Consider the following 27,751-nt stretch of genomic DNA (forward strand, 5'->3'; position numbering starts at 1 on the left):
CCACGTTTTGTGCAATTAACCCCCCCAAAAGTGGTTGGTAGTTAGTTGGTAATATATATGTACTCTTGCTGACAAGATTTCTTACAAGGATATGTACTTGTTTTATGGTTTAGTGTGTAACTAACATAATAGTGTATAGTCTAAATGACTTTTTGATATGTTTTTTTTATTAAGTTTGGTAAAAGATTTGTTCATGTTTAAATTGTTTGATATCATAATTAGAAGTCTTCAGTCTAGTCTTATAACCTCTAATATGTCTCTTATTGGATCCAAGACTTATCTAAGTCTAACTCAACCAATGACTATCAAACAACCTTAAGACTAAAATATTCTAGGTTACTTTTATTTAAATTTATCTACTTCCAATATTGCTCTAATGATGTTTTCTAAAAGAAAAACTTCAAAGGCATTGTAAAAATGACCCTACTAAAGTGTATTTAAGTACATAAATGATAAAACTTGGAAAATTGATTTATTAGAAGATTAATAATATTGTATTGACATTTTTTTTAATCATATTTATGTATTAATTATTTGTAATATTTTGAAAATAAAACTGGTAATACAGATCAATCTGACCCGCTCTACATACAAGAAAAAAAATATTATATTTATCGTTAACTAATCCGAATTCGTCATTTTATTGTCACTATATCCAGTTAAGTATTTTATAGATTAGTTTATATTTCAAAATTTAATAATTTGGTTCAAGAAAATATCCAAAACAATGGGCATGTACGTAGAAAAGTTCGATAGTGAATATCGACGGTTAAATAAATTAAATCAAATCAAAGTTGAAATAAATGCTGCATTTTTAATTAATTCAACTAAATATTTTATTTGTATATAGTTTTTAATAATGAATTACAAAATATAATAATATTAATTACGAAAACAAACAAGATTATTATTATTATCTTTAACATGTGCTCATAAAGAAAAGAAAGATTCAACATCTACGGATCGGGTCAGGAATCGGATCATCAAGTGACCCGTGTATGATCTGCCTGGCCACCCACCCACCCTCTCCATCACGCCCGACCCCCACCCCCACCATTGCCCTATAAAACCCTCACTCAGGTCTCTCCTCAAATACACATCAAATTCACGGACAAGTTTTCCTTGTGAATTCTTCTCTCTCCCCTTCCATCACTCCTACTTTTCCTCTACTGGATTTGAATCAGCAAATAAGCACACAAACAATCAATCACAGGTGCGTTAATCCCTATTCATCACATATTTCAATATATATAAATAAATTAATTCACTAACCGGCCATTCATAAATCACAACAAGTATATGCTTAATCGTACATCGATTCTTCCCCCCTTTTGGCTAATTTGATTTCCATTTAGGGATCTAAAGTTTTAGGTTGTATCAATACATGTGCGTATATAAGTTTTGAGGTCGAGGATTCAGTTGAATTAACCAAACCTTTTCATCTCTGCATTTTTAATCGTGAGAATCCAATTCACATTGTTCATTAATTTTGTAATTGAGTGTGGTAGGATCATATGGTTTGTGATATACGTACATGGTACGATGTATGACTGATATGAATGTGACAGTTGGATCTTGAGAATCGGATCTCTTTAGGAATACGGGTTATATGAGTTAGGCTGGGTACGGGTTTGACTTATCGGAATCTGTTTAGGGCACATGTAGCTTATATTGTCTTTTTAATATTTAGGTTATCATATTTTCATTGCTCTGATCAGTTATTTGGACAGATTAAACTTAGATTTTTTGTCATGACTTAATGTGACCGAATGTGGTGGTGTTTGTATTCTAGTTGCTCTCTTTATTGCCTTCACCGAGTAAATGTGTTGTGGTTTGTATTCTTATGTAATTACTTTCAGATTGTGACTCTCTTTTTAATGCATTGTTTCTCGATGTAATAGGGTTGGTACATGTATAGCCATTCATTTATGAGGGTCTGCATCTTTGCGAATGTACTTTTCATATATAGCCGTTTATAGTATTCACATTCTATATGAATTTTGGTCTCTATAAGGGGCCTTTATGCCTAGGAGAGGATTGAAGATGTTCCTTCTTGCTATTTAATTTCACTTTTTTTGTGTGTGTGAATCTTGTGTATTGATTACATTGTATCTAATGGATAGTTATTTCCTGAACTTATTTTCAGGGCCTACAGGTTTGAGGTAATTCTGTCATTTTGCTGTGTTATCGGGCATGTGATGTGCATCATTTTGCTCTAAAAGAACTGCAAATAAAGGTGGATCTTTCACACGATAGGGAAAACTATATTTATGTATATGAGTAATGAGTTCTAAAGGAAAGCCATTATTTGATCTCAATGAACCTGCTGCAGAGGAGGATGAGGAGAGTGATGGTGTCTTCATCTTCCAGCCCCAAAGGGCAGTTCCATCAACTACACATACTTCCGACTTATTTACAAAATCCAATAGTCCTCGCAGATTAATAAACAACAATGCCTTTTCTCATGCATCCTCTGTTTCAGGCTTTCAGCCTTTTATTCGGTCAAAAGTTGAACAAACATCTGAAGTTGATGAAGACAAGAAAAGGGCAATTGATACTAGACCTGTTGTTGAAAAAGAAGAAGGTGAATGGTCTGATGCTGAGGGCTCTGCTGACAATGACCCTGAAAAACCGACTTCTGCCCATGAAAATGATGATAAGTCACAAGTGAAACAAGAAGCTGTTCTAATGGATCAAAGGGATTCTGATGTGGCTTCTGTGAAGGATGAAAATATTCAAAACAACAACAATGCTTCTTTTGGAGTTGATGGTGATTCTATTGATAGGAAAAGTAGTGGTAGTAGAAATTCAGAGGGTGATATAGCTATGGATAGTCAAGAAGATTCTACAGTGGCTCCAAAACAAAAAGACATTAAAGGCGTTGAAGCAATTCATGCTTTAAAAATTGCGAATAATCCTGGAAAGCGTCCTAAAATTGATCATCAAAAGGAAGCAATGTTGGGGAAAAAACGTAGTAGACAGACAATGTTTCTTAATTTAGAAGATGTTAAGCAAGTAGGAACCATTAAAACCACAACCCCCAGAAGGCAGAACTTTCCGCCACCTGTCACGACTCGTATTGTGAAAGAATCGCGTCTTCAACCATCTACAAATGGAGATAAACAGATTCAGCCACCAGTGGCTGAAAGCAGTGGTTTCATGGAGTCTACTGATACCAAATCTGAATCTAATAATGGTGACATGAGTTCAGGAATTCTAGGGCGCCCAAAAAGGTCAGTTAGTAGTACGGATCTTGCTTTGAAGCAGACAAAGAATGCACAGGTCTCTGGTAGAAAGAGTGGTTTACTTAGTCAGAGTTCTATTGATCTAAAAACAGGAAGTAAAAAGCTTCCTTCCAAGAAGCCATTGACTATGACTACTCCCCAATATCAAGATACATCAGTGGAACGTCTTCTTCGTGAGGTGACTAATGACAAGTTCTGGCAGCATCCAGGTCTGAAATGCTCCACAAGTTTACTCTTCATAGCATATTCTTTTCTTCTTTTAATTTTAATAATAAATACTATTATTGCCTTTCGTATCATGCTGGTGTCATTGATTACTTTATCCTAAGGGAGCACAGTGAGCATTGAACTCTGAACATTACATTTAGAGTGAGGCTAGTAGTAAACTAAATCACCTCTAAAATATTGTATATATAACTTAAATTTAATAGAATAGAATCTCACTCTGCATTCTGTAGGACTGGATAGGACCTGTTGAAAAATATGCATAATTTTTCTTCCTTCTTAAGGATAGAAATAATTATCCAAAAAATGTTCTAAGAATTAAAATATTATACTTTTAATACCTTCTTCCACTCCTGAAAGGACATGAGCTGGCTGAGGAGAGCGGTGGAATCTCTTTTTTCATGGTATTTTGTTATATGAAGTTTAAATGAGTTAAAGGTAATTGTAAGGCATATGCTGAAGACCATAATGTCAAAGTTGCTGCTTTTTAAAGGAGCTTTTTTTCTGTAGTCCTTGTTTTTTACATTTGACCACTTTGAAGATTTTGTACTAGCATAACAACGCAAGTAATGGAATGACAAAGGGGAAGACTTTATTCTGTGAAAAGTAAAAGAACATTGAAAACGAATAAGTTATTTAGGGAGCTTTAGGCCTTACAATCACACCTTTTTCTTTCTCCCATTCCGGATTCCTGTTTCGTTCTTTGTTGACAGAAAAAATTTAAAGAGATTCAGTGGTGGATCCTATGTAATAATGAAAAAAGTATCATGAGCACAAACTATCTTCTACTGAGTTCATTGTTTTCAGTCGTGCATTCTATATATAATGGAGAAAGAAGTTGTATCTGGGACTGTGCTACTGTTATGTAGGTATATTTATATACAAAGAGCGTAGAAAGTTTGTGTTTTATCTGTTCCTTTAAAAGCCACATGTTAGGAAAAGATGAGTCAGCATCTTGATTAGCAACCACACAAAGTGGTCAATCTGTAAAAACCTTAGGAAGAAGATGATGTGATGTTGATATTAGAATTTGAAAATATGAGCATTAGGAAAATGAAAAGAAAAAATAGATGAGGGAAATTTTGTAAAAAAGTTAGGGACTTAATGGGTAAAACCCCATTTCCCTGACTTCCTTATAAAGTCGTTCTTTTTGCATAAAGTCAAAAAGAAACAGCCATATATAGCTTACTGGACTAACTGTCTCCGTTAAGTCCACTAAGTCAAAAAAAGAAACAACACCTAACATTTTTCCCTGTTGTTTCACAGTACATGGTTTTTGGATGATTGATATTTTCATCCTCTTTGTAAATGTGGTGATGGATTCTTTTGCCTTGCAGGGGAGAATATTATGATGTGAACTGTCACAAGTAGATTCGTATTTTAGGGTGTAACTTCATCTTCATGATGGAAGTTTTGTAGGCTAAATTACTATAGCATTTGTAGCATTCTTAATCTTCTTTTTTCTTTACCAATTGTTGTTTAATATATGGATTTATATTTATTGTGTAATAAAACGACCACAAATTTTGGACATTCAGAGGAGGCAGAACTTCAGTGTGTTCCGGGAACCTTTGAATCAGTAGAAGAATACGTTAAAGTATTTGAGCCATTGCTTTTTGAAGAATGTCGGGCGCAACTCTACAGTACTTGGGAGGAATCAACAGAAATGTCTTCCAGAGATTTGCATGCAATGGTCCGTATAAAAACCGTTGAGAGACGAGAAAGAGGTATTATTATTTATTACATCTCATCTTCTTAATCTAATTTTTTTTCTTTAAATGTTGTTTTATAGTAATCATTTTACTTGTTAACAGGGTGGTATGATGTGATACTTGTGCCTGCAAATGAATGCAGATGGAACTTCAAAGAGGGTGATGTGGCAGTTCTTTCCACCCCCAGACCAGGAACAGGTTTCTTTACTTGTCTCAACTTTTAATCAATCAGTTAAAAAAGTGAATCTTTGTTTGCATAAATTGACAAAAAAATGAAACATTATTTCCATTAAGCAGTGATATCCAAGAGAAACAACAATTCAAATATGGGGGAAGAGTCAGAGGTGAGTGGACGTGTGGCGGGCACTGTAAGGCGCCACATACCAATTGATACCCGTGATCCTACAGGGGCAATCCTTCACTTTTATGTCGGGGATTCATACGATTCTAACAGGTATCAATATAATTTTTGTTTATTTTTCTACTTTTTTTTTTTAGTGTATGCTAATCAAGAATTATGGTCTTGTTTCTAATTACAGCAAGAGTGATGATGATCATATATTAAAAAAACTACATCCTAAAGGAATCTGGTATCTTACCATTCTTGGCTCACTTGCTACAACTCAAAGAGAATATATTGCTTTGCATGCATTTCGCAGACTCAATTCACAGGTGAGTTTTACAATTTTGGCATCAAATTCAATGCAAAATTTGTATTTCATTTATTTATTTATTATTTTTAATGTTTTTGTATAGATGCAAACTGCGATTCTTCAACCGAGCCCAGAGATGTTCCCGAAATACGAAGAACAGGCACCCGCAATGCCTGATTGTTTTACGCCAAGCTTCTTCGATTATCTCCACCGCACCTTCAATGCCCCCCAGCTGTCAGCAATTCATTGGGCAGCAACACATACTGCAGCCGGTACAACAACCGGGTCCACCAAAAGACAAGAACCATGGCCCTTCACACTCGTTCAGGGCCCACCCGGAACTGGAAAGACTCATACAGTCTGGGGTATGCTCAATGTCATCCATCTAGTCCAATACCAACATTACTACACCGCATTGTTAAAAAAGCTAGCTCCCGAAAGCTACAAACAAACAACTGAAAACCTCGTTTCCGATAACGCCCCTGCCGGGTCAATCGATGAAGTCCTCCAAAGCATGGACCAGAACCTATTTCGGACACTTCACAAGCTCTGCCCCAAACCCAGAATGCTCGTGTGTGCCCCTTCAAACGCTGCAACCGATGAGCTTCTGACACGTGTCCTTGACCGTGGGTTTATAGACGGCGAGATGAAAGTATACCGCCCGGATGTTGCCCGGGTCGGTGTCGATTCCCAAACCCGGGCAGCCCAGGCGGTATCAGTCGAACGTAGAACCGAGCAACTTTTAGTAAAGAGCCGAGATGAAGTTTACGGGTGGATGCACCAGTTACGGGCCCGTGAAGCCCAATTGTCTACACAAATTGCAGCCCTTCAAAGAGATTTAAATGTCGCAGCTGTCACGGGTCGGTCCCAAGGATCCGTGGGTGTTGACCCGGATGTTCTCATGGCCCGTGACCAGAGCCGGGATTCTTTATTACAGAACCTTGCTGCGGTTGTTGAAAACCGGGACAAAGTTTTAGTGGAAATGTCCCGTCTTTTCATTCTAGAAGGCCGGTTTCGCAATGGCGCCAACTTTAATTTAGAAGAAGCCCGGGCTAGCCTTGAAGCAAGTTTCGCCAACGAGGCGGAGGTTGTTTTTACCACGGTCTCGAGTAGCGGACGAAAATTATTCTCACGGTTGACCCACGGGTTTGATATGGTGGTGATCGATGAAGCGGCTCAGGCTAGCGAAGTCGGGGTGCTTCCGCCTCTCGCTTTAGGTGCAGCCCGGTGCGTGTTAGTCGGGGACCCACAGCAACTTCCGGCGACTGTAATCAGCAAAGCCGCTGGTACATTGTTATACAGTAGGAGTCTTTTTGAAAGATTTCAACAAGCGGGCTGTCCGACTATGTTGCTTTCGGTTCAATACCGAATGCATCCTCAAATTCGTGAATTTCCTTCTAGATACTTCTATCAAGGACGTCTTACTGATAGTGAAAGTGTTACAAATTCACCCGATGAACCCTACTATAAAGACCCCATTTTAAGGCCATATGTTTTTTACGATATTACCCATGGGCGGGAATCGCATCGGGGCGGGTCGGTATCGTATCAGAATATACATGAAGCACAGTTTTGTTTAAAGTTATATCAACATCTTCAGAAAAGTGTGAAGTCATTGGGTATACCGAAAGTTTCGGTGGGTATAATCACACCGTATAAGCTCCAATTAAAATGTATTCAACGTGAATTTGAGGAGGTTTTGAAATCAGAAGAAGGGAAGGATCTTTATATCAATACAGTTGATGCTTTTCAAGGGCAAGAACGTGATGTCATCATTATGTCGTGTGTTCGTGCTTCCAATCACGGTGTGGGATTTGTTGCTGATATTCGTCGGATGAATGTTGCTCTAACACGTGCTAAAAGGGCACTTTGGGTATTATTTATTTCCCGTGTTTTTATTCTCTTTTTTTGTATTTAGTAAGTTTATGTGTTTGTTTTATATATTATAGGTGATGGGGAATGCGAGTACATTGGTTCAATCGGATGATTGGAGTGCACTTATAGCGGATGCAAAATCACGGGAATGTTACATGGACATGGAGTCACTTCCTAAAGATTTCTTGGTATCGAAGGGCCCACATCCACCTCCACCACAGGCACGGTTTTCTAACATGAGGGGTTTGAAGAGACCCGGGTTAAGACACCGATCATATAATGATCACATGGAGTCTTCAAGGTCAGGGACACCTTCAGAAGATGATGAGAAATCAAACTTATCGTATCCTTCAAGAAACGGGAATTACCGGTCTTTCAAGCCACCATTTGAGAATTCTAATTCTCTTGATGATTTTGATCAGTCGGGTGATCGATCACGGGATGCCTGGCAACAGGGTATTCAAAAGAGACCAAATTCAACCACAGTTCCAGGAAAACGGGACCCATGATCCGAGTTTTTTAGATGGAGATGCACGGATTTTGAAGAAAAGCTGAGTTTGGGTCATATTTAGATTGATGGAGTTGCTAAATAACTTCTGAAATGGGACAGAACAGAAATGTGAAAGAAAGTGGTTTGAAATATGGATGAAAAAGGTGCATATGGGCTATATGCAAAAATCGATCATTAATTTGCGAGGTGAGCAAAATATCTCTTCATTCCATTTTTGACATGTAGTCCATGATGATGATGATGAATGCTTGAGTTGAGGGCTTGCATTCCATGCTTTTGTTGTCGGCGCACTCGGGTTGGGTTGGGTTGGGTTGATGACAAGTAAGTTATGATGGTTGAAATGGGGATGAAAATGAGTTGATAGAAAATGAATAGAGAAAGATTTAGGGTTTGTTATTGATTCATATAATAGATAGATAGTATCTTGAAGAACAAAGTCAAGATTTTGTATAGAAAGGAAACGAGGGGGTGGTGTTGATGATGATAAAAATTTAAAGGAAAGAAAGAAGTAAACTTTACTTTTAGGGGTGTTGGTGGTCTTCCTGTTACATGTTTTCACTTTATAAAAAATAATAGGCAATATTTAAATCATCTTTAAACACAAGTTTTTTTTTTTTTTTTTTATGTTGTTTCAAAATTCAAACTCAACAGTGGGACTGGATTTCGGGGTTTATAAAATATAATATAATAGAATATTTAACTGATCATGAAACTCCTGGAGTATTCCTCTAATTGAAAGTTATATAAAAAGTCAAGTCAATTGTACTTTTAAAGCTAAATTAATCGAAGACTAGAGATTATTCAACCTTGAATTCAAAGAGCTTGAAGAGAGCATTGCATAAAAGTATGAATTGGTTGCCTTTTATTAAAACTGAAAATTTACATAAAAAGGCAACTTGATTTTATTCTGAATTATGAACTATGTTTTAGGGGGTTTATTAACACCATAAAAAACCAAAGCGAAGTTAGAGTAGAAAATCATGAAAGGAATAACAAAATTTAGGTGGAAAGTATGTGATTAATAAATTTATTAAAGCTTTCCGTCGATATATATTTATAAGGGCAATGTCATATTAGCGCATCGAATTTGTCGTGTTCGTTTTAAAAGGTCACCCAACTTTTTTTTTGGTACATTAAGGGAATGAACTCTCGTTCAACCTGTTAAAAAGATCATTTAACCCACTATAACATGTTTTAATCTCATTATAGCCTCATCTCCTCCAAACACAACAAGTTCGATGGGCTAATATGACATTTGCCCTATTTATAACTACTTGTTTCCGTCGATATATAATTATAAATGCAACAAACATATTTTTAAAATTCATTATTCAATCATAACTACTTGTTTCTTTGAGAGATGCAAAATGTTTAATTAAACAGATATAATAAGTCATTGACCGACGATTTGATGCATAAACTACCTTTTAATATTTCAAGATAAGGAGTTACCTACCACTCATTCTCATCACTTCAATTTTTTTATAAGATTTGATTTTTGGGGTTTTATTGTAAATTTATAATTTAAAGTCGTTATAAATGTTGGTACATATTTAAAGCGATAACTTATTTAATATTGTCTTATTAAAATAGTCTTATGAGATGAGTCTTCCTAATTTTGTTTATTTTCTCTAATTGTTTCCAATATATTTTTCTTCATTGTAATTGATGCTTTCGTGATTTTAATAAAACCGTAGCCGTACTTGGATGTAAATATTTATGGTATTAGAATCTACTTTCGTGGGTATTGATTGAAGAAGTTTTCATCTCATTCAATGCTTTCACGCATTTTTGGGCATTGCTACCATTGATTGATTTTTTCAGTCTTATTGATATATTATAATATGGGTACTACCTATTAATTTTGTGTATTGTCGAATGTTGATTGATTTTGTGGCTGTCCTTTTCTTATGGTTGTAAAAAAGATGATTACCTTCTATCAATTAATATTCATTTAGATGGTAAAATTGTGCTTAATGAAGTTATGTTATGAAGTATTGTTCCGTATTTGGGTAGTTCCAACAATTTCTTGCCTCCGTTCCTCATATTTTTCCGGCCTCTTCTAAAAAATGTGTCTTAGACAAGACTTCCGGGTAATAATCTTCCTTATCGATCTTGGATGTAGGTGTCATCCTCATAGCTCATGCACCCCAGCCTCCATCATCCTCAGAGCTCATGCACCAAACCCTAGCCTCCCTCTTGGCCTTTTGAGCTTATTGTTGCTTGTTGTATGCACATTGAAGGGCAAGTGTGCACTTTTGGAAGCAAGGAAACAAGAAACTTGTTGGATTCTATATTCTGAGCATTCTCTGGACCATTATAAGTGTTCATAACTTATGTTTTGGTTCATTTGTGTGTTTAAATCTAAGCTTTAATGGGTTTTGACCCATTTTGACCCCATGTTCTTGGAAATGAGCAATCTCCATAACTCCAGCTTGTCTATAAGCAAGTCTATGACTTTCAAGATGCAGATCTGTGGTTGTGTTTTCAACCAAACATGCAATCGATATAGAGCTTAAGTGGACAACATCACGTCACGGTTATAGATCTTGAAGGATTTGGTTATTAGAATTGATAAATTTGGAAACTTTATCCATTAAATCCATGGAAAGATTCGTACTTGAGAACCTAAGCCTTCATCTGTAAGGATTAAGTGCTTAATGAATGAAATGTTCTACCAGAGGAATTGCGACGCGATCAAGGACCGGAAACGACGCGATAGATAAGGGATCCCCGCAACTGTTTTGTCGCGACTCAACCACAACACGGCCAAGGATTTATCACGGCGTGGTTGTCGTTGACCGTTGGCTGTTGGCCATTGACTTTTTGACAAGTTTGACTTTTTGCCAACCTTGTTTAATTGAATCTCAGATTACGATTGGAGGGGCAAAATGGTCTTTTTCCATAGAATAGTCTTTATTGGACCTAGACTCGATAAGGAAGTGTAGTTGAGTATTTTTACCTTAATTGTTAAATTAGGGTTATTTATTGTGTAGTTTTGGGAAAGACTTGATATCACTAGCTTGAATTGTGGATTTTCATATTGTCTTCTAATCAGGTTATGAACTTACTTATTATATGGGTTATGTGTTATATGTATGCCAACTAGAGAAAAGCCTCTCAGAGAGGAAATCTAGTTGAATTAAAGGATGTAAGACACGAAAAGCCTCTCGGAGGGAAGTGGTCATGGATTAGACAACTGGAGAAAAACCTCACGGAGGGAATCCAGTTGTTTTGGTCTAGATGGCCATGTACGGATGGTTGCATGGTGGATTACTAGGGAATAGCCCCTTAAGTGAGGGAAGTTCTAATTGTACCATCTGGGGTAGAAGATTATGCTAACATATGTTATGTGTTCAGTTATATGTGATTACTATTTGATGTTTATGTGTATGATGAGAAATGCATATGATCTGTATAATGGGTGAGTGTTATGATTACAAGCTTTGAGTTTACAGTTGCTATTTTACATTTTAGCTGCAGGTCCTTCAGGTTTGAAGGGTACGGAGTTTGCTTGATTGGAATTTCTAGACATGTTAGGGGCATGCCATGTATTTATGTTATCTTTTTGTGTTTTCGTTTACAAAACAAGACTAGCTTCCACATTTTGATGAAATTTGATTACGAGACTATGTTGTTATCTTATGGATGAAACCCTTTTTAGTATTATCATACTCTGTTGTTGAAAAAAAAATATGGTTAATTTTTAAAATGTTACATTAAAGTCTAAAACCCGAGTCGTCCCGATATACAAAGATGTTAATCTAGGTATTCTGTGGGCCGAAATTTTGGGGTGTCACAAATTATAATAATAATGTACTAGTCAACATTATATTACATCTATATCAAATCTAGATTTTACATTTTTAGTATTATAATTAGTTTTGACATTAGTTAAATATATTAAATTTGATAATATATAATATAATAACGATACAAAAGTACAAAGTTTATAAAAGATTATATGTATATAGGGTATAGGACAGTTGTTTTGGAATCTTCTTATGTTTTCTAAAAGCTTGTTGTAAAATAAAATAAAATAAAAAGGTTGTTCAAAATATATTAGATACCCTGCTTGTGGCAAGTCGAATTTGACCATGTCCAAGAAACCATCCGAACTTGAGCTTCGCTATCATCTCATTCACATCACAATCTGCCTGTTTTTCTTCTCCCCCATCGCCACATGGCTCCTTCTATTGATCCTCATCAATAAAAACAAGAACCCATCTTTTGATTTTTCTCAAATCCCTAATTAATACACTTTACTTATAATTTAATCACCCTTCTTATTTCTCATCTTGATGGTTACATCTTCATCTTCTTTGAGATCTCCGTATACTCTGTTCTTCAATCTCTCGTCACAACCCCAGAAGAAAGAGGTAATCTCCCATCTTTTTTTATATATTTTTCTAAAAATCTTTTTATTCTCTTCCATGAACAACTCTTTTTAGTTTGCTGATTTCGTTTCGGTAAGACAATTTTTCCACCCCCTGTTTTCTTATTGAAATTGCGTATTTTAGTGATCGCGATGTGTATATATGATAATCTGTAATTGCGTAGAATTTGTAGAATTAGGCTATGTGTTCCTTGGACTGGATTTGATTTAATAAATATTACTAATTTCTTTTTATGTATCCATCTGGAATCTGAATTCTTCTTGATCCAACTATCTTATACTGGTGATTAGTTGCTTATATTTTTGTGGGTAATTGGAATAGATAAAAAAAATAGTGAATGCATGATTATTCTTGAATTGTGTCACTTTCCCCTCTATGAATTTGAAGTGTTCTTTGCCTGATTGTGTCATTTGTGTGTTTAGTTGCTTATACTTGTGTGGTTATGGGGTCTGATGAAAAAGATGTTAGACTTTTCAATCAATACACGATTGTTCTTGAATTGTTCAGACTCTTCCGTTTATGAATTGGAAGAGTTCTTCCATTGATTGTTTTCATGAGAATTTGATGAAAAATAGGTTGCTTTTTGGGTGACAGTGCATGAATGTTTATGTTGTAGTCGATGCATGCTTGCTCTTTGATTATATGGTTACTCTTTTTCTCATTCTTTGAAGAGATAATAAATATATTGTTGATAACTTGATATAAAATAAAAAAAGAAAAAAAATCAGTTTGACTTTATATGTTCAAACCTATTGTTTTCAAATCAAACTTGGTATGGATTTTGTCACAAATTTGACAAAAATTTTTGTTGTAATCATCTCTTTATGAAGTTTATTTGATTGAATTTAGCTTAATAACTTTGATTATTTTAGTTAATTTTATTATTTATCCTTCAGATACAGGATTTCTTATACTATGAATCCACAGTTGAGGAAATCAAGCTCGAGTGTTTCCGTATCCGCACAAGATCAACCAAAGTTGGTATGTTTTGAAATACTTCAAATGTGTCATTTCAAATTGGGTAAAATACAGAGAAAAACACTTGTATACTCACAATTTTATCAATTTAGCCACTTAAATATTCTATGTAGTGTCTAAACCATATTATCCAAAACCGGGTAACTAGAGATAAATAAGAATTTAGGGTTAAGCTCGATATAATGGTGAAAGTACATTGTGTTTTTTTGTATTTTGAGAGGATATCAAAATATTTCTTAAATGGTCAGAAAAAGTATAACAGTTTAATTACTATAACAATTAGTGTAGTTAAAATTGATTAAACATAAAAACACAAGTGCTTTTCTATATTTTACTTTTGAGAAATTAAATATCCTCCTACTTTTCTTCCTAATTATCTTCCTACCCAATGGAAATGATGACAAGTGTCCAAAAATATAATTAATTTTTTCAAAATATGACACATGTCATCATTTCATATGGATAGGAAAATATGTAGGAAGAAAATGTAGGATGATATTTAATTTCTCTTTACTTTTTTAAATAGTTAAGTGAGGGTACCATGACTACGTTTTAAATTAGATTAATGAGGTGCGGAAGGGAATTGAGAAGCATAAGTCCATTGACAAGATCAAACAGCGGCTTAAGGATGAGTATACTCGTTATTTATCTGATGAATCTATTTCAAGATATCTAAGGGCACGAAATTGGAACGTTAAAAAAGCAGAAAAAATGCTTGAAACATCCCTAATATGGAGAATGAGTTACAGGCCCGAAGATATTCGTTGGGTAAACTCTTCTTAACCAAATCTTTACCATTACTTCACTCTCATTTAGTTTCTTATATCATCGTCTCTTTTCATACAACTAGTTTGGTGTGTCATGTCCTGGCCTTACCAAATGCTTATAGATAGCTTGTGTTGTCATGTCTTGGTCTTACCAAATACTATACAAACAACAGTCAAATCAAGAAAAATCATGTCATGTTATACCATACACATAAATAGCTTGTCATGTCATGTCGTAGTCTTACCAATCACTATACAGACATCCAGCCATGTCATATCATATCCTAGTCTTAACAAACACTATATAGACATCCAATTATGTCATGTCATATCCTAGTCTTACCAAACAGGTACAACCAGTCATGTGATGTCTTTGTCATATCCTGGTCTTACTAAACACGTACACATAGTTTATTGTGTAATTTGTTAATAGATGCAACCTCGATGTTGTTCCTTACTCTTTTATTTTGTGTTATGTTGTTTATTTGTTGTAGGATCATATTGCGCCCGAGGCAGAAACGGGAAAAATCTATCGATCAAGTTTTATGGACAAGCAAGGGAGGACCATACTCGTTATGAGACCAAAATGCCAGGTTTCACCTCACATTTTCCCTTTGGACATCATGAATGAAGTGTTCTATTTTTTTCTGGTTTGACTTATGTTTGTTTCAATACACTCTTTTTTCATCTTTGACTGCAGAACTCCAAGTCAACGCGAGCACAAATAAAATATTTGGTATATTGCATGGAAAACGCGATACTTAATTTGCCACCAGAACAAGAACAAATGGTTTGGTTGATTGATTTTCATGGGTTTAGTATGTCGAATGTATCCATCAAGACCACAAAAGAAACAGCTCATATTTTGCAAGATCACTATCCCGAGAGGCTCGGCCTAGCAATTCTTTACAATCCACCCAGATTCTTTGAACCATTTTGGAGGGTATGTACATACAAACGGTTTGACTTGAGGTCAAACATGTAGTTTTAGACTTCTAGTTTATATAGGAAAATGTTGAAACTTATTTCTCATATATATTTTAAACATCATTTATCCAGACAACACTTTACAGTGTGAGTTGAGAATTATGTTATTTCAGGTTGTGAAACCGTTTCTGGAGCCAAAAACCGCAAACAAAGTGAAGTTTGTATATTCGGATGATCCAAACACAAAGAACATCATGGAAAGCATGTTTTACATAGACAGACTCGAGTCTGCATTTGGCGGGAAAAATGAAGCAAAATTTGACCTTAAAATATATGCAGCAAGAATGAAAGAAGATGATGCAAAGAGAGTTGCTCTTTGTAATGGAGAATGCAGCTCAAGCACACCAAGGGGTCGGGGCTCCACTTTCTCCGAATTCACCGCCACAAATTCTGATTCTGATTCCGATGGCGGGAAACCAAAGTCGCCGGAGATTAATGAGGAGGCCATATTGGCGGAAGCTCAAAAGATCGAGGCGGCTGATGGTGGTGGAAGAGGTGCCCGGATTGAGGCTTAGTAAATTGCCCATTTTTTCAGCTCGTTTTTTTAATTTGAAACTTACGTTTTTTTTTTTTTTTCTTTTGGCTAACTTGACATCATTGAAGGCTGTTTATTTCATAAATTAATGTTTTGGTAATCTAATTCAGTTTTATCATGTGTTCTTGAATCAGAATTTTTGTTTGTTGAGTAATGATTATAATGCTGTCCTTTGATGTTAGTAAACCTAATATTTTTATATCATTCAAGTCACTAGTCAAAATTTATGGATTTTCTTACTTTTGTGGCATGGACTTGGCATCCATGGTTTGATGAAAAATATGTTTGACTTTTCACCAATCGTAACTTAACTGAAAAGGAAAACATCAACTGTTTTCAGGTTGGTTTCCAGTTATAAATTTTTTAATAAAGAAAACTCCATGTCTAAATTCTAAATGCGCAATTCCACCTTCATTTTGCATATATGTTGAACGATTTCAAGTTTAAATCTCACAGATGTTTAACTGTTAACAACTTTTTAGGAATCAAAGTTTGTTAATGACCACACCATGAACTCCTTTCTATAAATAAAGCCATCATCCACTATTTAAATAATAACAAAAAAACATTTTATTTTCAATTAATAAAGCAGTAGAGAATTTGCTTTTCCACTGCTTCACCAATGTTCATTCATATATGGGTAGTAAACACGATCTAAGCTAAATTCCATTGTTTATAATTAAGCAGGTGAGATTCTTCAACATTAATTAATGCAGCATCTCATCTAACTTCTGCCTGTATTTAGCCAAATTCTGCAACAACCAAATACATACATAAATCATTAAATCCAAATTAATGTATTTTCAATGGAATTTACAAATTAACATCAAAAAATATGGGCTGACCTTAGTATAAGCATAGACACCAGCCTCAGTAGGAGCTGCTGGACTTCCTCTTCTGATGTATTTTTCCTCTTTGGCAATGTAAAGCATCGGTATCCCCGTTGATAGTTCCAAACTTATTACCTAACAAAAAATAATAGTTTTCAGAATAATTCCAAACTAAGCTTGAGACAGGAGGGCATTTACGTCTTTTGCACACACACACACACACACCTCTTGAGAAGTGAGTTTGTCAAGATACATTATGATGGATCTTAAGGAATTCCCATGTGCAGCAATCATTACATTCTTTCCTGCTCGCAGTTGAGGTTCAATCTGAAACACATTTCAAATCTTTAAAAATTTAATGGAATAATGTTCACAAAGGTCAAATAAAAAATCATTTAACACAAGACAACAAAAAAGAAATATGAAATAGTATAATTGCAAGGCATTCTGACTTGTTGTGTAAAGTATGCAACGGCTCTTTCAGCACACATTTCCAAACTCTCCCCATTTGGTGGAGGAATATCATAACTACGCCTCCATTCATGCACTTGTTCTTTTCCATATTTATCTGCTGTTTCCTGCTTATTTAAACCCTGTAGTTCCCCATACCTCCACAAAACAAAAAACAAAAATCAAGTCAACAAAAAGTCAACCCAACCAAAAACCCAGTATAAAGATATTAACACCTACATTCTTTCATTTAGTTGCCAAGCTGTCACAACAGGTATACACTGCTTCTTTGTTTCTTCACTGAAAATTTGACTCCAAGCCTTGGCTTGTTCATTTTCATCATGCATCACAATAGGCACCTACATTATACATACATACATACATACCAGTTTATAAATTTAGGGACAAATACAAGAAAAAGAAAACATACTTTAATCTATTTGTTTATCATAGCATCTGACTTAAATTTGTTTTAGAATTTTAGTACCTTTTTGCGACGATGTTGAGTCATGGCAAGCATAGCAGTCATTTGTGCACGAATCAAAGAGGAAGTATAAATCATGTCAATTGGTATATTGCTTATTCTTTTTCCAGCTTCAATGGCTTCCTCCACACCCTTCTTTGTCAATGGCACATCAACACAACCTGTGAACAAGTTCTTCTCATTCCAAAGAGACTCACCATGCCTTATCAATATCAAAGCCGCTTCACCTGAAACACCAATTATATTTCAATTTGGACTTATCAAATGTGAATTGAAGCAAGATTTCGTACTTGGTTTCTTGGAAGTGTTGCCATTTAATGGATTGCACTCTGAAGTTTGATAAGATGATGATGATGATGATGATGCTTGAATTGATCCACAACTTCTCTTTCTAGAGCAATAATGTTCTCTTTTCAATGGTCCAGTCCCGAATTTTAAACTTCTTGCCATCAACCTCATAGGAATACTTCCACATTCCTGGTGAAGGGCAGAATTACCAATATACCCTCGAGGCTCGAGAGTACCAATGGATTGGTGGAACATAGTTGCAGCCATTCTAGAAACCAACAATTAACCAAATTTCAGTGATTTTGAAATATTTTCATATAGGTTTCATATCATGAAAATAGACTTTCACCATCGTAAACAGATTAGATTATAACAAGATCAAAATCTTTGTTATTTGTCGCATATTTCATACTGTTTATCTTAGCTATTGGCTTCTAAGAGAAGAGCTACAATTTGACTTTGGAAGTCAAAAATATAGTTTTCAAGTTCAAAACTTAAACGGGGTTTGATCTTTCTATTGATATTGTTTTTTCTAATTATATTAAACCTAATAACCACCGCTACTAATACAGTAACGATGGCCTTAAATCTGCAACAAAATCCATACCAATTTCGCATCTGGAAAATTGTTAGGTTTGACACAGAAGTCAAAACTAGCTTGAGGGAGGAATTGAAACGAAAACACAAGCAGATCTGGTTTTAAGTTAACACAAAAACCATAATAATAAATCGACGAGTTACTAACAACCAACGGAGATTAAGATACACGTACTTTACACGAATTAATGTATGCTACACACAACTTCAAATGTAAATACTAGCAAATGAGTATCACCAAAGGTGGACTCTAGGGCACACAACTATAAGAAACGTATCAAGATTAAAACAGCTTTGACAAATATATTGAAACTTTACCTAATAAATGATCAAAAAATCAAATAATTTCGTGCAAATTACAAAGAGAATTAGAAAAACAGATCTTACATTACTTATAAAGCAAAAGAAAGTGAATGATTTGGGATTTGGCGATACAATCGATGCAGAGACAGCGTTGGTTGCAGGGAGAAGTAAAAAGTTGACGGAGAAGAAGACGATCAACAAAAAGCGAGAGACTTGTGATTGTTTTAGAAAGAGTTTCTTATGGCGTTTGGTTTTGCGAATCGTTAGAAAGGGTTCTAAATTCGTGTCTGGAAAAAGGGGGAGAAGAAAATGAGAGGAAAATCTGGCACCCCTTTTTATAATTCTATGTCAACTTGTATTGGTGAAGAACGTAAGTTGCTAGGTAGGTGTTTAGGCAGGTGCTATATATCACGAGGTAGGCGTTAGATACAATGAGAACCTTCAAAGGGTTTATTCACCAAGATACCAAAATGAGATGTCTTTTATTATAAAATAAAATTATTTTTTATTAAAGTATAATAAAAAAACAACTTATATTTTTAATAGACTTTGTAAAATTACTTTTATATAGCTAAATTTTAAATTTTGTAAAATTCATTGAATTTTGCAAATTTATGATTTGGGACGTAGGGAGAAAGTTCTTTTCAAATTACGTATAACTATATGATAGACTGATATGAACACTCATTCGATGATATTTATTCTCAGAATAGTTTTACCATATACATATTAAAATTAAGAAATTATTAAACATATTAATATGAACATTATATAATGCATCCGTTACAAAGCTCTTAATATTACATAAGCAAAAAATAATAATAATAATAATAAATAAATAAATCTAAGAACACAATCTATATCTTATTTTGTTTGGAATATACTCAAATATCATCAACCCAATCTTGATGAACAGCGTGACATTTATAAACCTTGAACTATTGTTTTGTAGACAACGTTAGTCGTGTTTGGTAAGTTGTCTTCTTCATCCTTGATTGTCACCTTAATTTTTTTTCTGTTTGTTACTCTAGACAAAGTGGACATATAGTTGTCCGTTGGTGAACATGGGTCTTCACAAGAATAATCAAACTCTCAAAAATGATTGGCCTTGACTTTTATTGATTCTCGTTGCAAAACACAACACCAAGAGGAATGGTTTGTGGGTTAAAATTTGAATGACATATGTTTCGTTAACATATGAGTTAAACAAATCATAGGTATGAACATTCGAGTTCCAATTTTATTTCCAAAAATTATTTATGCTTCAATAACATATTTTTACTAGGTTGATTACATGCATGAGTGTTCCATTACATAGCCCTATAGACTGATGAAGATTATGCAACAACATTATCGTGAAACCTATTTTCAACTTTATTTCATGATTCGGTATTCCCGACAATTTGATAGAATTTAGGACATGAGTACAACGTTTTGGTCATAGAATTGTATTGTTCTTAATTGCATAATTTTTCTAAACTTAAATATATGGGCAAATCATCGGGGATATGATTAAGCATATACTCGTTTATCTAACTCACTTCTTCATTTATAGGTACCAACATAGCATGTTGATGAAAATATGTGTTATTTTGTGTTTTTGATAAGACATAGGGATATAAAGCCTCAGCACAATGTATAAGCACCATCGGAGCCTCATCCGAAATAATTTATTTTGTCTTCTTAAGCAACTGAAACAGCTCAATGTCGTTATCAATGAAACAAACTAAGTCTTCATCAACGTTAATCGAAATTGAAAATATTGAATGAATAGTCCATCCTCCTATAAGCAATAACAAGGCTATTCCACTTGATGCGACAGTAAGAACAATATATTTGCAAATAAGGTCCTCCAAACATATGTTTGTTCACCTTTACTATATCCATAAATAAGAACATTCTTCCACTATTATTATCCATCATTATGTTCACGTGTGAGTTGATTCATTAAAATTTCATATTGTGATCTTAAAATTGTTCAATCAGATTGTCAGTTGATTTTGGATTAAGTTATTTTGATTAACAAAGAAGATTAGCAACTAGATATGGAATTTAAGGGAATCTATGTAAGTTGCTATCATTTTTTCATATTATTTTCCATTTCTATCAATGCAAGATTTTCAATGACATCATCTAAAACTTTTATTCTTAAAAGAAAGAGCAAAAAAAATACAGAATATCATATGAAAGAATTTAGAATATAAAGAAATGTGAACGTTTGAAATTGTTTTACCGTTGTAGACATGTAATTCAATATATTGTTACTTATGTCTTTAGCTAGTAATTTCCACGTTAATTTCCAAACATTAGCAGATTATGAGACTATATGACATTAGAAGGGCGACAAACAAAAAAAACATATATAATAACAGTTCCCCAAAAATTGGATTCCTTAATTGCTTCAATATAGTCTATGTCATCATCTAACTATCCGAGTTTATAGAGAGAGATGCTATTGAGATTTTATTAATGGTTTCGACACATGGTAAGGCAAATTTCTTCAGTGTTGTGGGTGGGCATTGGTAGAGGCGATGTAATATCCGTGTTCCAGGTATTTTGTTTTATTTTTTGTTGAGATTAGGGATTTATTTGCACCACGACGCAGTAAGGTCTGGACCATAGCATGCGACACATCATTAAGTGGCGCACGGTCAGGTCCTCATCGCGGCGTGGTGGTTGTTGAGGTTCAAAACCCTAGGTCTCGAGATTTGGACCATTTTTAAAGGCTCTAACTTTTAGGGTTACCTCATTTAGCAGCCCCCATTCTCTAAGAACGACCATCACTCAAGCCCAAGCCTCTATTGATGTGTTTTGAGTTTTAGACCTTGTTCTTGTGAAGCTTAGTGAAGAAGAAGTTCCGCATTGGTGCTAGGGAGTGAAGTTTCATCTTTGGTCCGGCTTCTCATCAAGTTTCTGGTCCTTGACATTTGCTTATTTAGATCTAGGTGTATGCTTCTTTTGGGTGGTTTTGAGTCCCTTTTCTTGATATCCTTGGAGTTGAGCAACTCCAGGACCTTATAAGCGATCCAAACGACTTTTGGATTGGAGTGTTGAAAGAACGATGTGTTTATATGCTTCCTCTTAATGGCAAGCATGTGTTTTGGTCCACCTTAGAATTAGGTTTAGAGTTTAGATACATTTGAGACATGAGAATGGATAAAGTTGGAAACTTTATCCATTAAGATCCTTAAGAGAATCAGATCCGAGTTTTTTAGCTTTAGAGATTAAGGGTTAAGAGCTTAATTCATTAAGTTGTTTTGGAGCGTAGCCATGACGCGATAGAGTATGACCACGCGACTATTTTGGACTTTAATGATCACAACGCGGTGGCCGTGGCCATTTTTGACCAATTTGACTTTTGGTCAAACTAAGGGTTTTGAGTGGTAGACTGAGGCTTTGACCTTTGACAGGTTAGGAGATTCGTATAACTGTTTGGCGAGTCGTTGAGTGTTGATCTTTCCGCTTGAGTTTTAGGTGAGTTTTTGTATTATATTGTATACAATGGTATGGATCCTCTATATGATAGGATGTTAGTATGTTGTAATGAGCTATTAGGCAGGTAGACTTGTTTAGATAGTTGTCTGTCATTGTTGGGTTGTTTGTTTGTCTGTTTGTGTATTTATTTATGTCGATATATTATGAGCGAGTTGAGGGTGGTCCAGCTTTGTGCTGATGACCAAGACACTCGTGGTTGTCCAACTTTATGATGAAGACCAAAGGAGCGGACCAACTTTATGCTGAAGGCCAAAGGGACAGACCAACTTCGTGTTGAAGGTCATTACTTGTATGCATGGTATGTATATTGTTGTGTATAGTATTTTGGGAAAACTCACAAATATTTGGCTTACAGTTGTGGATTTAAATGTTTTAGGTATTTTTGAGGATCGCGGAAAGGTGAAGGTGTGACTGTAGACACTTATCAACAACTTTCTTGTTTTCTGATTCCGGATTTATTTATCAGACTCTGATTTTATGATTTACCTTTTGGAACATATGGTTTTATTGGCTTTGGGTTTATGAAAGTGGTATTTTTATCTTAATTAAAAATTAAAAAAATTATTGCAAAAAATGAGACATTACAGGCGAGGTTCATCATCGGTGGGTATATGAACTTTCCGGCACTAGGTGGAGATATTGTATCCTAGACATGATTTAATGGCAAAATAGTGAATGCTCCGGCGATAAGGAACAATATGAAAAAGAAAAGAATTGGATGGAGGGAATGGTAGGTTCTGTTTGTTTATTTATATTTTTATTATTTGGTTATAATCCGTGAAAACCACGGTCAATATATTTAAAATTATTATATTAGATAAAAAAAATGTCAAAAAAAAAATTCAACGTATTGTTGATTTTAAGTAATTCCGAATTAATTTAAGTAAAATAAACATAATATTTTATCATATATTTTGAAAATGTTATTATGATGGGATTTTGTATTTTTAAAACTTGAATTAAAGTTGATTTTTTATTAAAAAAAAAATAATAATAGAAATCATAGTAAAAATATAAGTGTTAAAGAGGCATGTTAAAAAATAGACAATGGCATTTTTAGATTTCATTAGAATATAAGATAGATAGATAGGAAATTAGAAGTATGGGGGGTCTTGAAGGTGGTCGTCGTCAATCGAGGAGCATCGTCGATGGTATTATAAAAAGCTGAGGCCTCTGGTGGACCCAACCCAGTCAACATCTTCGATGCTTACATCCACACCACAGTCGTTATAGCTTTTAGTTAAATTTTGTCGTTCATGCGACACCCCTGAGACAGAGTGGAATGTTGGGTTCTGCTTTACTTGTTTCACCATCAAAATTAATACCAACTCTGCCAGCAGCGTTGTAGCTGCTAATGTTGGAATCTTGAATGCAAGCACAGGGAACAGAAGATGAGGATTATATGTATATTTTTATCAACCTTCTTTGTTATTTATCTACCATCTTGAGAAAAGTAAGTTTACACTCATCAACAACCAATCATATATAGAAATCAAAACAAGACACTCTGCATATGCATGATTCATGAACATCCCATTCCATCCGAAACAAGATGTTTCGTTCGTTGTTAATCCTTTATATCAACCACAACATTACAAACAAAAAAATAGAATGTATTAAGCAACCATTACTCATAAAACCCATACTAACCAAGAATTTAGAAACACAAATTTTCTAATCCTCTTCTTCCATGAGAGACTGAAGGAGTGTGGTGCAACCAGACATGACCTCATCCTTCATGAACCCCATGGCATTTGCAAAACGTGTGTCAGACACAATCCCATTGTAGCTGGTGAGAACCACACGGGCACGGTCACGTCCCGGGTCAGCCTTATTGCAGTTGCCAAGTGGGCTGCTGACAAGGACCACATCACATGTCTCGTCGCCATGATCTTCATTCACACGGATGTGGTATGTTCCTGTTGCATCAGTCATTCCCTCCATGCTGTACAAGACTTTCTGTTGCCTGTTCTTGCACTCCACCCTCACCTTAGCACCTACATTAATTACAATTACAATCCAACAATATATTAATTTATTAATGCCACACTTGATAATAGATTCTGTAGCCATTATTGTAGAAACAAGTAAATCAGAAGCACACATTCAAAAGTATCCTGATTGTGTTCATACAAACCACATAATCTAACTAAAAACTATAGATCAGCCTGTATGATTCAACCATACAAAAATCTAGTGTGCATTGATTTCTTATGAAATTCAGATGCGCATTTTAGGATCCACATAAATGATCAGACAAGGATCAATGACATAATTCATTTTACACATTACAAATCCCAATTGGGATAGATAACGATCACCCAATATAGCAGAACCATACAATCTATATATGAACCTGAATGATACATATAATTTGATTTTGAATTTTGTTCTGGGGGTATAAGAATTTCATACAACCCTATTAACAACAAAAATAAACCGGAGGGGCAACTGTGAGCATTACTCTATAACAGGTCTAAGTAGCAACAAGAACGACTAACATTTGCATACTGCTAGTAGATCTTCAGATACACCATTCTTACGGATCATCTTAGAATGTATATCATGAAAACCTTCTAGTATAAATCCAATCCAAGAACGGATTCCCCAATCACTCGACTATTATAAGAAAATTTGTAACTGTATGATTATAACGGCAATATAACTACATGATTATGCTTTAATGATACGCGACATCAACGTACTATTAAATAAGAAAAATTAATTTACAAAATCCGAGTTGAAAATTTATATTATTTTAACATTCAACAGAATTAGCCCTCACTATTCACCGCTGAATTCTTGATAAGAATATGGACTCGGTGTTACACAAAACAACTTATTCATCCATTTATTTGGTATACTGCTACTCGAAGTTCAGATCTACTAAACAATTCACAATAAGTGTCTCGTTTATATAAATTTCAAAGATCTTCTAAAACAAAATTCACAGAAAACTATACAAAGCTAATAAGAACAGATCGAGAAAGAGATCGGTAAACTTACGAGGAATGTAAGTGGTGGCGGAGGTTTCAAAACCGGCACGGCAAGTATCGCAGTAAACTCTGCCTTGCAAGAGGAACGGACGCGACATCGGACGTGAAGCGCTGATGAGCGCCGGCAATAGTACACATAGCGCTAACATCAACACTGATTTCGCCATTACTGTGTGTTTCTTTTGCGCAAATGTGTGTGATGGAAAGAGAGTAAAGAGCAGTGGTTTGTTATTATGGACAGACCCTAGATGAAGAAGAAAAAGAGGTGATACTGATAGTGGTAGGGGCTGGGATGGCATATGCTAATGTGCGCCGGGGAGCACATCGGGCACTCGTGAAATGTTCCTGTGTGGCGGTGGAATGATTAATGCAGTTACAACTGTTTTAAGAGCGAATGTATGTCACGATTGGGTACGTGTATGGTTTTTATTGGCGCGTGGATGATACTTTAAGAGATAGCGAGTGTGATTAGTGATCACACCGAATTTAAGAGAAAGCGCCTAAATACTCGGTGTCACATTTAGAATCATGTGCCATCCGATCTACTCAATGAAAAGTTTCCGCAACTTGCGTAACCGCGTTGAAGACGGGGTTCGAAAGTTTGCAAAAGTTGTACAAACGTGTTACTTGGCTTTCGTTTAAATCTCACTTGTTACAAAAAAGTTTAATTCAACTAAGAAAATTGTGTTCTTAGTTATTACATTATGCAATTTTCAATAGTTAATTGGTTTATGATTTTTTTTTTTTTTTTGATATGATTGTTGGTCTAAACGGTTCGTTATGACATTCTATGGATGGTACATGACCAATTTGATTCTTTGGATGACATTATGATTTAAGGAATAACGACTGTGTTACTATTATGCATTCCAGATATCACTTGTGTATGTGTCATTTTCGTGGATTAGTGATAATTTAACCTTATCTTATTTAATAGCCTCGTGACCGAGTATCTAAATTGGAGTTGTCAAAATTATTATAGTGTATAAACATATTTTGTTTTAACCGTAATTGTGAGTCGATTTTGAGACATTTATTGGGTGAAAGGGTGGTTTGTCTTTTACGATATCAAGCGACTCATTTGCATGATTTATACAATTGTTAATTTAAGGGCAGCACTTTATGGTTATGTGTGGTTGTTTTTGGTCTAATTATATTTCTTATACTAAATAAAGAAGTCGACATAAAACATATGATAAGTTCGGGTTCGGGTTCGGGAAACGGGTCGGGATAATCAAACCGTCCTAGGATCCCGTCCCTTAAAGAAAAATAGAATAATTATCAGACTTGTCACCGCCCCTCGTTACTCGATGTTGAATGCGGTGTGATGATGTTGATGTTGAGTTTTCACTATTAGTTTTGTGGTTCTTTTGTCATCCGTGATGCAACTAGTTTCTCTCGTTACATAGAACCCCAAAGCTAGGGTTGTAAACGAACCGAACGAACACGAACGAGACTTGTTCATGTTCGTTCGTTTAAGTTAACCGAACAAATGAACGAACACGAACAGTTAAACGAACGAGTTTTCTTGTTCATGTTCGTTCGTTTAACAAATTACATTGTTCATGTTCGTTTGTTTATGTTCGTGAACATGCTAAACGAACATAAACAAACGAACAAAGATAAACAAACATATATGAACATATAATATAGTAATATAATCAAACACAATTAAACATATATGAAGATAAAAGGAACTTATATGAACGAACATAAACAAACGTAAACGAACAACATAAACAAATGTTCACGAACATAATTGAATGAACGAGACCATTGTTCATGTTCGTTCGTTTAACTAAACGAACGAGAATTTGTGTTCATGTTCGTTTATTTATTAAATAAACGAACATAAACGAACTTCCCGCCGAACGGTTCACGAACAGTTCGTTGAACGTTCAGTTCGTTTACGGCCCTACCCAAAGCCTTAGACCCCCAAGACCCTGATGTTATGTATCACTAACCATAACCTCAGCATGATCGCTTTATGAGTTATTGAGACTTGAGACAATATGTGCAACAGCTAAGACTCAATACCAATTTGTACAACTAAATGAGACGTCGAGGTACAAATTATACAAAAAAAAATTACAAATACACACCCACACATCCCCTCTCCATGATTTATGTCACACGTCATCGATAGTAAATGGAAAATCAAATTTTACAAGAACCCAAACTACCATGTGTTCTTTTCCTATCTACCCACAAATAAATGAAGCATCTCATTAAATTTGAACATAATCTAAAAAATACAACTAGTGTCAAATTCAACACTTGACATATGTGATTGACATTCTTGATCATGTTTAATTGGCCAATTGCATGCCAACTCTCACTCATGTTGACACTCAGGTCAAGCTTGGACCCAATATTCTCCTGTTCAGGATCACACTTTTTTCTAAGCCTTGATGGGGCTCTTA

At 35.0% G+C, this 27,751-nt stretch overlaps 4 protein-coding genes across 4 annotated transcripts; 2 read left to right on the top strand and 2 right to left on the bottom strand.

Annotated features, from left to right (window-relative positions):
- Positions 1–1,083: 1,083 nt before the first annotated feature.
- LOC145132358 (putative helicase MAGATAMA 3) lies at positions 1,084–8,825 on the top strand. Its single transcript, XM_079067110.1, has 8 exons — positions 1,084–1,213; positions 2,147–3,454; positions 5,009–5,197; positions 5,285–5,380; positions 5,480–5,636; positions 5,722–5,854; positions 5,939–7,708; positions 7,785–8,825. Exons 2-8 carry the CDS (start codon positions 2,284–2,286, stop codon positions 8,217–8,219), a joined length of 3,951 nt encoding a protein of 1,316 aa, XP_078923236.1. The 5' UTR covers positions 1,084–1,213; positions 2,147–2,283; the 3' UTR covers positions 8,220–8,825.
- A 3,464-nt stretch (positions 8,826–12,289) lies between these two features.
- On the top strand, positions 12,290–16,003 carry LOC145132364 (uncharacterized). Its single transcript, XM_079067116.1, has 6 exons — positions 12,290–12,600; positions 13,515–13,599; positions 14,158–14,364; positions 14,858–14,956; positions 15,064–15,306; positions 15,464–16,003. The coding sequence occupies exons 2-6, from the start codon at positions 13,534–13,536 to the stop codon at positions 15,863–15,865; spliced, it is 1,017 nt and encodes a 338-aa protein (XP_078923242.1). The 5' UTR covers positions 12,290–12,600; positions 13,515–13,533; the 3' UTR covers positions 15,866–16,003.
- Positions 16,004–16,437: 434 nt separating this feature from the next.
- On the bottom strand, positions 16,438–19,229 carry LOC145132375 (2,3-bisphosphoglycerate-dependent phosphoglycerate mutase 1-like). Its single transcript, XM_079067126.1, has 8 exons — positions 18,922–19,229; positions 17,940–18,205; positions 17,653–17,876; positions 17,406–17,524; positions 17,168–17,324; positions 16,941–17,042; positions 16,731–16,850; positions 16,438–16,637 (listed from the first exon to the last, which is right to left on the bottom strand). Exons 2-8 carry the CDS (start codon positions 18,202–18,204, stop codon positions 16,593–16,595), a joined length of 1,032 nt encoding a protein of 343 aa, XP_078923252.1. The 5' UTR covers position 18,205; positions 18,922–19,229; the 3' UTR covers positions 16,438–16,592.
- A 4,561-nt stretch (positions 19,230–23,790) lies between these two features.
- LOC145132382 (protein DOWNSTREAM OF FLC-like) lies at positions 23,791–25,646 on the bottom strand. Its single transcript, XM_079067140.1, has 2 exons — positions 25,339–25,646; positions 23,791–24,329 (listed from the first exon to the last, which is right to left on the bottom strand). The coding sequence occupies exons 1-2, from the start codon at positions 25,625–25,627 to the stop codon at positions 24,007–24,009; spliced, it is 612 nt and encodes a 203-aa protein (XP_078923266.1). The 5' UTR covers positions 25,628–25,646; the 3' UTR covers positions 23,791–24,006.
- Between the last annotated feature and the right edge of the window lie 2,105 nt (positions 25,647–27,751).

This window comes from Lactuca virosa, chromosome 1 (assembly GCF_052849685.1).
Source record: "Lactuca virosa cultivar CGN04683 chromosome 1, Lactuca_virosa_CGN04683_v6, whole genome shotgun sequence".
NCBI classification, from domain to species: domain Eukaryota; kingdom Viridiplantae; phylum Streptophyta; class Magnoliopsida; order Asterales; family Asteraceae; genus Lactuca; species Lactuca virosa.

Bases quoted from the DNA above. Each gene is read 5' to 3' on its own strand.
- LOC145132358 (XM_079067110.1), top strand. From the start codon at position 2,284: ATGAGTTCTAAAGGAAAGCCATTATTTGATCTCAATGAACCTGCTGCA. The intron at 5,855-5,938 runs GTGAGTTTTACA...GTTTTTGTATAG, and splicing joins TTCGCAGACTCAATTCACAG to ATGCAAACTGCGATTCTTCA. The intron at 7,709-7,784 runs GTATTATTTATT...TATATATTATAG, and splicing joins GTGCTAAAAGGGCACTTTGG to GTGATGGGGAATGCGAGTAC.
- LOC145132364 (XM_079067116.1), top strand. From the start codon at position 13,534: ATGAATCCACAGTTGAGGAAATCAAGCTCGAGTGTTTCCGTATCCGCA. The intron at 13,600-14,157 runs GTATGTTTTGAA...GTTTTAAATTAG, and splicing joins CACAAGATCAACCAAAGTTG to ATTAATGAGGTGCGGAAGGG. The intron at 14,365-14,857 runs GTAAACTCTTCT...TATTTGTTGTAG, and splicing joins GGCCCGAAGATATTCGTTGG to GATCATATTGCGCCCGAGGC.
- LOC145132375 (XM_079067126.1), bottom strand. From the start codon at position 18,204: ATGGCTGCAACTATGTTCCACCAATCCATTGGTACTCTCGAGCCTCGA. The intron at 17,525-17,652 runs GTACTAAAATTC...TGTATAATGTAG, and splicing joins CTCAACATCGTCGCAAAAAG to GTGCCTATTGTGATGCATGA. The intron at 16,638-16,730 runs GTCAGCCCATAT...TGGTTGTTGCAG, and splicing joins GTGTCTATGCTTATACTAAG to AATTTGGCTAAATACAGGCA.
- LOC145132382 (XM_079067140.1), bottom strand. From the start codon at position 25,627: ATGCCATCCCAGCCCCTACCACTATCAGTATCACCTCTTTTTCTTCTT. The intron at 24,330-25,338 runs GTAAGTTTACCG...TAATTAATGTAG, and splicing joins CGCCACCACTTACATTCCTC to GTGCTAAGGTGAGGGTGGAG.